A 9,948-nucleotide genomic window follows, 5' to 3' on the forward strand; every position below is an offset into this window, starting at 1 on the left:
TCTACATTACTTATATGTGTCCACTCCTTGAGCTGTGTGTAAACTGCTTGCACGACAATGGCATTAATAAAAATCAAATCATAAGAAAGCATGATTAACAGTCTGTGTTGTGCAGTATGATGTCTTCAGTCTTGAACACCATCATGGTGTGGTATTTTTTCCTACTTATAAGAACACTTCTTCGAGAATTGTGTGCTATCAGGGTGGTTGGAACATGGAGGACAGTACAGCAAGCCCTGAAGTAGTTGCCAAAATGATGCCCACACCAGTTATACTGTTGAAAAAGGGGACTGACAGTTCCCAAGGTGTCCTTCAGCTTGGGCGTAATATCAGTGCCTGCCATGTGATTGTTGAGGCTGTAAGAAGCACCCTAGTTCCCTGAACTGGAGAAATGTGCCGTGATGGCTCCGGGCTCCCTGCATGAACATGCTTATTGCAGATGGCTGAGGCAAAGGAAGAATTTCTAATGATGGGGCCACAAACTTCAAACTTCTTGATATTGTCCATCCTGCAGCAAAGACTTCAGTGGACACTGTCAAACCTCAAGATAACGAGGTTGGTGATGGCACCACCTCTGTAACACTTCTGGCTGCAGAGTTTCTGAAACAGGGGAAACCCCACATGGAGGAAGGTTTGCACCCTGAGATCATCATCCGAGCTTTCTGCACACAGTTGGAAAGTGACAAGATCAAGGAGATCACTGTGACCACGAAGACACAACATAAAGTGGAGCAGAGGCAGCTGCTGGTGATGTGTGCCATGATGGCTCTGAGCTCCAAGCTGATTTATGCTCAGCCTTCTTTGCTAAGATGGTGCTTGATGCTGTGATGGTGCTCAATGATTTACTGCAGATTAAGATGGTTAGAATCAAGAAGGTGCAGGCTGAAGCCCTAAAGGAGTCTTAGCTGGTGGCTGATGGCACCTTCACAAAGACTTTCTCTTATGCTTGATTTGAAATGCAACCTAAAAAGTGCAGTAATGTCACAATTGCCTTATTAATGTTGAACTCGAACTGAAAGCTGTGAAAAGTAAGGCTAAAATCAGAGTCCACATGGTATCGGATTACCAGGCAATCGTTGATGCTGAGTGGAATATTCTGTATGACAAGTTAGAGATGATCTATAATTCTGGAGCCAAAGTTTTGTCCAAACACTTTAGTGGGGATATGGCCAACCATTACTTCCAAGACAGGGACATGTTCTGTGCCAGCTGTGTACCTGAGGAGGATTTGAAGAGGACAGTGATGGCCTGCGGAGGCTCAGTGCAGACCAGCATGAATGCTCTGTCAGCAGATGTGCTGGGTTGCTGCCAGCTGTTCAAAGAGACCCACATTGGAGGTGAAAGATACAGTTTCTTCACTGGCTGCCCCAAGGGCAAGACTTGCATCTTCCTCTTCCATGGTGGAGCTGAACAATTCATGGAAGAGATAGACAGGTCTCTGCATGATGCCATGATGATTGTCAGGAGGGCCATCAAGAATGGTTCAGTAAGGGGCCAGGGAGATGGCTCAGTAGGATAAGTGCTTCCCTGGCAAGCACAAGGGCCCGAGTTCCATCCCTGGTTCCACAGAAAAAAAAAATGGTTCATTGGTGAATGGTGGTGGAGCCATCAAGATAGAACTCTCTAAGAACCTTCCAGATTAGTCAAGCACTATCCCAGGAATACAGCAGCTACTGATTGAAGCATATGCCATGGCCTTGGAGATTATCCAATGCCAACTATGTGACAATGCTGGCTTTGATGTTTGTTTAAAACATCCTGAACAAACTATGGGCTCCTCATGCCCAAGGCAGCATGTGTTATTGGGTGGACATCAACAATGAGGCCATTACTGATAACTTTAAAGATTCCACGTAAGAGCCAGGTAAGGTGAAGATCAATGCCCTGACAGCAGCCTCTCAACCTGCGTGCCTGATTGTGCCAATTGATGAGACCATCTAGAACCCTCATTCCAACAGGGATGCTCCTCCAGCAGCAGGCCAGGGCTGGAGCCACCTCCCTTGAGATCCCACCCATTACACTGGCTGGCAGCTGGCTGCAGGATTGCCCACCCTGGCTTGGCTCATTGGCATTATGAAGAAGTGATACTAATTGGTCTGTTATGTTCTCGCTGGAGGTTATTTAAATACAACTTAAGACTTAAAAAAAAATAAGGACAATGTGTTGAAATTGACCCTGTCTTATTTTAGTCTTACTGCATCTGTGTAGTCCCTCTATTGAAAAGAAGTCATATTTGCAAATACTAGGTTTATAATAACTTCTATGGAAACTCAAGTAAATTTTTAACAATAATCTGGCCCTAAATTAGAGAATATTAAATCATGGAAAATCATTGAGTTTTATTTTTCATTTTAAATAAAAATAAGAAATGGACTGCTTTTTGTAGTTGTCTTAGATATGCTCTTAATGTGTGTGTGTGTGTGTGTGTGTGTGTGTGTGTGTGTGTGTGTGTAATGGGTATATCTTGCAGTACCCAAGAGGAAAATCTGTGATTCCCCACTTTAAAATATTAATTTTATATTATACATCAGTTACAATTTCTATATATTAATATATTAATATACATTTTAAATTAAAAATATTGTGAACCTATGCATTTGATTTTATGAATAAGATTTGAGATTTGTATATTTAGGACTTACAGTTTATCTTTATTGGGAATAAGTAGTTTTTAGAAGGTCAGATATGACAAAGAATACTAAGTATTAATTTGGGTATTATGTTTTGTTCAAAATTAATGACCACTTGTTAATTTTTTAAGTTTATAGTAATTCATGTGAAAATATATTCTGTTTTATTCTTCACCATTCTAACTATTATTAGATACCATTATTCATAAGCCAATAATAGGCTGACAACAAAACAAAGTCCAAGTGTACATTAGGCATTACAAATAACATAAACCTAATGTGCTGGATAGTCTTTAAAATTTGACAAACACCAAATGCTATCCATCCAACCATAACAGAACCACAGATAATAACATCTTTACTTTGTAAATTGGCTAGAACTTTGGTGTTGTAATGATCTATGTGTGGGACTCTCATATCCAATACTTTTGGTAGTGAAAGATGTAGAAGTACTGTGCATTTTGTTCCTTTCCTTTAGAGTGAACAAATTCCCATGTTGTCATAAAGGTATTAACAATGTGGGGCCCCAAATTAGTGTTGTTGGAATAGATTACGATGACACATTAAGACATGGGATTACTATGTTGGCAAGTATTGTATAGAAAGGAGAAGGCTGAAGTTTAGGTCTCAGGAATGCAACATATTACATTGTTATCATTGAATCATTTGGAATTTCTGAATATAGTGTAATTACTGGTTCTTTAGAGAATGGAATAAATATGTCATTGGAGTTGTTATTTTTTCACACATGACTCAGAAAAACTGGGCAATGCAGAGAAGTTTCTGTATCCCTACTGATTCCTGAGTGTATGAAAATATAATTTCTTAACCTTTGGAGGGTGGGTGTGATGTCAAAAATTCATCACCAAGTTTGGGTGTTCCAAGGTCATTTTAAAAAGTTCTGAGTGAATCCTATGGTGCAATCCATTTACATCACACAAGTGCTATTGATCCAAATAGCCTGTAAGTGAAGGCTTGGGACAAAATCCACACAGAACACCCCTGGGAACTCGGTATACATATTTAGTGAAACAATGGTGCCTTGAGGTGGAGAAATGAGCTATAAACATTTTTCAATGTATGTTTTCAACAGGGACACCAGACCTCAGGTGCAGATCTTCGGGGAAAATGGTGGATAATTCCTCTAAGGATGTGGAGACTTGGATGAAATAAGTTAGGATAATTAAAGCATCCATCTTTGTTGCAATGATGAGCCACATATCCATTCATTCCCACGTATATACCCACTTCCCTACTGACATAAGTACATGCATAGGATACAGGGTCACGAAGTGACGTTGCAGACCTCATCTTCCTTAGATTTAAGCCTCTGTATGTACTGTACAAAGATGCTCCTTTTGAGCATGATATTACTCTTCTTGCAGCTGCCTCTCCTAGTGTCCAATGTGTCTGATGATGACTGTCTTCAAAGCCGGAGCACTAGAATGTACAAAGATGGAGATGTGGTGATCGGTGGATTCTTCTCCCTGTACACCTGTGTATATATCATAGGTATGTTTGATATCAAACCCAGAAAAGAATTCCTCAGTGTTGAGTAAGTGTCTTTTTGTATTTATTTAGCTTTGCTTGATAATCAAGATCAATAATGCTTGAGATTTTAGAATGAAGAGATCAATACTCTCTGTATTCTTATCCTGTCCTTTCTGTACATACTCATTCAGAACTGTTCATAATTTCCTTGAATTTGTGTATTTTGTGCATGGTCTCACTATGCAATTTGTACTCACAGTGATCCTCCTGTTTGCAGTCTCCTCAGCGCTGGGATTATAGGTGTTCATCACCATTCCCTATCCAGGTGTGTGGCTGAGCGCTCCTGGTGGTGGGGCCTGCACAGCATGTAGTCTCTGTGATCGAACCCCAAACAGTGAGTTTGCCTAAGCTGGTGCTTAGTCCACTGAACAATGTTACCATCCTGTATAATTTCTTTTGTACTTTGTTTTATCCTTCAGTTTTGAAATTAGGACCTCAGTTTTTCATGTTTCACATTTTCTTTTTCAAGATTAGATTATGAGGGGGAGAGCATCTTCCACCTTACTACAGTTTATATGCACTTGATTATACCTAATTTGCACTTCATAGCATGAGTGGATCTCCAATATACAATCAATCCAAGCACTGGCTTGAAACCAGTGGTAATAGACAGCAGTAAATATTTGTTTCCTAAAGAACAGCATCTGTAATGTTTCCTTCATCTTGCATGAAATGTCTCATATACACGTTGCTACTTATCTTCCTCCTTCTAGGGCATATCTCACTGTAGCTGTTTACTTACACTTGCAAATATTATGTATGTCGTGATTTCATCTCAGTGACTCTCTGCCTGCATCTGCACCTCCGGACAGGAGTAATAGGGAAGTCTCTGAGAAATTCTTTTATCTAATTCTTTTTTCTTCACAAATATTTTCTTGGTTTCAGACATCTCAACATTAGTTATGCAGCTAACATTATCATTAACAAATACAATTTTCATAGAGTCCATGGACTTTAGGATGATGTGCTTCTGTGAAAATGGAGATGTCATCAAAATAATGTTTGTTTGTGGCTTTTGTCAAGTGGTAGATCTACAGTGTTATCTCTGTTAGATTTTCATGCCCAGAAATGAGAAAGACAGCATTAAGAATTAAGGCATGTTCTGATCTCAGGTGTTTGTACCTATCTCATATAGATTACAACATATAAGTTGCTTACCCATATTTTTGGTCTTAGATAATTTTAAGGTATTGGTATATATTTGAGACAAAGTTTTATTATGTTTCTAATTCTGCCTAAAGATTTTGCACTGAAAAAAATCTATCTTCAGCCTCAATTAGCTGTCATTAACATCATGTGTCATTATCCTGGTATCTCACATAATTTTCCAAAATATGTTTAAAATTGTTCACCATTTTTAACATAAATATTTTGATTCTGATAGTTACAGTTTATTGTCTCTGTTAGCTATTAGAAAGTCTGAAAAGTTATTTGATGAAGGAGTTGGAGAAATCCAGTCTGATGGTTCTGCAAACTGTAAAGTAAATAAATTACTAATGACACTTACTGAAAAAAATGAGAAAGCTTTTGTGTAATCAGGAAAAATCATCAGTATATTAACAGTGCTGTGAAAGGCAGAAATGTTGATGTAGATCCTGAAATCTACATGTGCCAATGGGAGCTACATTTAAGAGTACCAAAGAGGTCAGGGTACAAAATTGCTAAGAGACAACATAATTGTCATGAGGGCCAGGCTTAACCAAACTTAAAGGATTTTAGAGAAAATAATCTGTGTATGAATTGACACACTCTGGGGATAGTAAAGAATGAAAACCTGGTCAGATACCAAGTGAGATCATATTTCCAGGATTTTTAAACTTAATTTTATTAGAAAGAAATAGTAATAAGATAGTTCCAATACAGGTTAGTAGGACATTTACAATAATTAATACATTATATATTGTTGTCTTTGTAGTATTTATTCATAGTACAAGATGCACACATGATGTATTGTCTAAATACTATTAGTACTAGTCTTTCTCATTGAACTAGGATAAAGTAGCTATACATCTAACCTAATAAATTTGTATATACAGATACATAAACTTTTTTACAACAAATGATCTTTCATTTATATCCCCTTTTTGTGTACTTTTGTCGTAGGTGTGTATTCCATTGCCATTCAAATATTGTAGGTATGTGAATTCATCAAAATAATCCAATATAGTCCAGTAGACCATAATAGTAGCAGGTTATCCGAGGACTGGCAAAGTCAGGAGTTATTAACGTGAGCCTTTCACAGCTGGGCACATTAATATGGCTTTATGTTTCTACCTTGTGTTTATACTTTTCTGCTGGATGGTTAAGACCAAGTTAAAGCAAGACCTATGTAACAAAAAATGTGACTTTTGGATCTGAAGAGGTCAGGCAAATGCCCTCAGGATTTACCCTGAAGCCCTGTACACCAGTTTGTAAATCTTTTGTCAGCCATGTGGATGAGTGAAGACATTACTTGAACAATTTCTCCCTGTGAAAGCCCAAGAGAATGTTTTTTCTCCATGTGATTCTCCTTAGGCACACTATATCATCAAGTATTTTCCTCTGTGGCCCCATAATCTCCTTGAACAGAAAATGTGGGACACCACTGAGTTACAGGATGTTAGAGTACAGGTTCTCTCATGTCCTGAGACCTCACTTACCTTGAAAGGCAAGGACCACAATGTTGGCAATCCTTGGAGCCCTTCTTTTTCTCTAATTATTTGGTCTGCAAACTGAAGTTGTTAGCTCTCCAGAAGAGAACTCAATGATATTCTTACCCTACAACTTAAGCAGTTGAGCTTAATATTCTATCTGTCTGAATATCAAAGGCCTTAGACATAACATAGAACACATATTTTGCAACAATCATTCATATGCAAAACTTTAAATCCCCATCGAATGTGAGAAAAATTAGAAAATAAATAAATGAATAGTGAATTACATATTTTTACACAGAAATGTGAAAATCTAACCATATACAACATTGTAGCAGGACAACCTATGACATTTTTCTTGTCTCTTATTTTATTTTACTACCTTTTTTAAAAATACCCATTTACTTGAGATAGAGTATAGCAGTAATTAATGTGACATTAGAAGCAGTCCGCATTTAGAAGGCCAGAATGACAGGCATTCCAAGCATGGCCCTAATATTACACACTGCTATCTTCAGTACAGTTGATTAGTTCACAGGTATCAACATATGTAGTTAGTCAGGGTGAGAATCCTGAAATTAATTGCTAGTTCCAAAAACCTGATGGAGATTCATAGGACCATTGACTTAACTATATTAATTGAGAAGTGTTTGCACGTGAAAAAACAACCCAAAAATTGGGGAAAAATCATGACTTATAAGTACTCAAAAGTCTTCTCTCTAGAATTTATAAACAACTAAGTAACATTAGGGCCCCAAAATTTAAAGACCCAATCCAGAAATGGGCATCTGAGGTGAACACACACTTCTCAGAAGAAGAAATTCTAGAAGCTAACAAATACATGAAAAAATGCTCCAAGTCACTAGCCATCCATGAAATGCAAATTAACTCAGGATTTAAAATTTCTGAATTTAGTTGAAATTATATCACATTTCTAAGAAAAATGAACCTTTGGCACAAAAAGATTGAAGAAAAAGATAACAAGATACACAAATATGAAATTGTCCAAAACTTTTCGTAAAGACAAAAATCATTAAAGCATACACATAAAAAATTAGCTCTGGAAGAACAAAATTAAATAGCATCTTATTCCAAAATAGAAAGAAAGAAACAAAAAAGACCAAGTGTTTAAGAAAATGCTTTTGAAATATTTAATTAATTTATATAATTAAAATATTAATAAAATTAAATATTATTAAATATTATTAAATATTTTATAAAATTAAATATTAATTATTTAAAATTAAATATTTCATTAATTTACACACACATACACACATCTAATTAATTCAAAGAGTTGAAAGAAAAAAATCTTTCCTCATTGAATTTTATGTTTAGCAAACATACATTTCAAAACTACAAGTAAAATGTTACCCAGTTATACATACTTGAAATATTCTAATACCTCCAGAAGTAGCATATGGGAAATAATAAAGAGCATAATTCAGAAGGCAAGGGAAGTTGAAGCAGTCTGCATTTAGAAGGCCAGATAAGGAATATAGAGCTTTCAAAATGACAGTTATGTAGGACTATGTAAAATATATTAGATGAACCCATTTAAAGCTTCAGTGAAGATTTCTACAAAACAGTATCAATCTTATGTTTGGTTGTATACATATTATTTTTATGTGTGTGTGTATGTGTGTGTAAGAGACAAGGAAAAAGTAATATAAAGTTATTGGAAAATAGAAATGTATTTTTTATAGTTTCTAGTACTAGAAGAAAATATCATACTATGTCTTTTAATTAGACTTAAATCAAAGATACAGTATACATCTTAAAATAAAAATTAACATTAAACATTATTCATAAAATTAAATATTAATTATTTAAAAATTAAATATTTCAAAAACAATTGAACTAAGATAAAGCTTTCATAATATCAAAGAATTACTAAGAATATAACATGAGATAAATACTGTAATGGTAAATATATGACCAGCACTTATAGCAGTCTAGAGATAGGATATTGCACAAAGTCCTAGTACGTCGTGGACATGGACAGTGTCCATGACGCTTACTGGTGGCCAGGTGTCACTTATGGGACTGAACTACTGCTATTTCCTTGGTATCCACCCTGTAGAACTGGAGAGCATCGTGACCCATAAGGTGCAAGGTTCAAGAGAAGTCCATTTGTAGAGTATGCTGATGGAAATATTTTGCTGCTCTATACAAAAGAATAACTGAAAGATTACCTGTCTATACTTATTATTCTCTTTGTTTAATTGTTTGCTCCTGTGGGTTCTTTCCATTCTCCATCATGGAATTGTGGTCATTGTGATCTCTCTCTAGAACATCTGTTAGTGGTCTGTGTAGAGTTGGCTTTTTCATCATGAAATTTTTTAGTTGCAGCTGGGAGATAGCACAGTAGAATAAGTGCATGCCTGGCAAGTGCAGGGTCCTGAGTTCAATCCCCTATACTGCAGAAAAAAAATTATCTAATTGTTCTTTGTCATGGAAGTATTTCACTTATTCATTATATTTGAAGAAGTGTTTTTCAGGGTATATTAGTCTGGGTTGGAATTTGTTTTCTTGCAAAACTTGTACTACTTTGCTCTATGCTCTTCTTGACTTGATGGTTGGTGAAGAGAAATCTGCCATTATTCTGATGTGTTTTCCTTTAAAAGTGATCTGTTTCTTTTCTTTAGTGGCTTTTTGTATACTGTCCTTGGGCTGAATTTCTGGAATCTTGATTATTATATGTCTAGGTGAATTTTTAATTAAATTGATATTATTTGGAGTTCTATATGCTTCAGTTACTGAATGTCAGATTGCTTCCCAATATTTGGGAAGTTTTCTGCTATTCTGCCATTAGTCTTTTTATATCATTTGTATTGACTCCTACTTTCTTATTCATACCTGTTAGTCTTTGTTCATCTTTGCATCGTCTTGCAGTTATTGACCTATTTTTTTCCTGCATCCCAGTTGTTTTTTAGAAATCTTTTCTTACCTTTCACTACTTGCAATGGTGTCTTTAAGGTCTGAAAGTCTATTTTTACTTTCATTCAAATGGTTTTGCCAGCCTGTGATTGAAGCAAAAGAAGTTTGGAAATCAAAAATATGTACAGACTTAAAATATATATATTTGTCTTTAAAGGATTATATTTTCAATTAAAATTTTAATATTATAAAGG

The 9,948-nt window shown here is 35.9% G+C and overlaps 1 protein-coding gene and 1 pseudogene across 1 annotated transcript in view; both read left to right on the forward strand.

The window, feature by feature from the left end:
- Positions 1-253: 253 nt before the first annotated feature.
- On the forward strand, positions 254-2,004 carry LOC111814320 (annotated as a pseudogene).
- Positions 2,005-3,994: 1,990 nt separating this feature from the next.
- The window catches only part of LOC101591372 (vomeronasal type-2 receptor 116-like), a 52,648-nt gene continuing 46,694 nt past the window's right edge, over positions 3,995-9,948 (forward strand). The window contains 1 exon segment of the mRNA XM_023707435.1: positions 3,995-4,185. Within this exon segment, the coding sequence (XP_023563203.1) occupies positions 3,995-4,185 (191 nt within the window).

This window comes from Octodon degus, unplaced genomic scaffold (genome assembly GCF_000260255.1).
Source record: "Octodon degus isolate 3935 unplaced genomic scaffold, OctDeg1.0 scaffold00290, whole genome shotgun sequence".
In the NCBI taxonomy this organism is placed as follows: Eukaryota; Metazoa; Chordata; class Mammalia; order Rodentia; family Octodontidae; genus Octodon; species Octodon degus.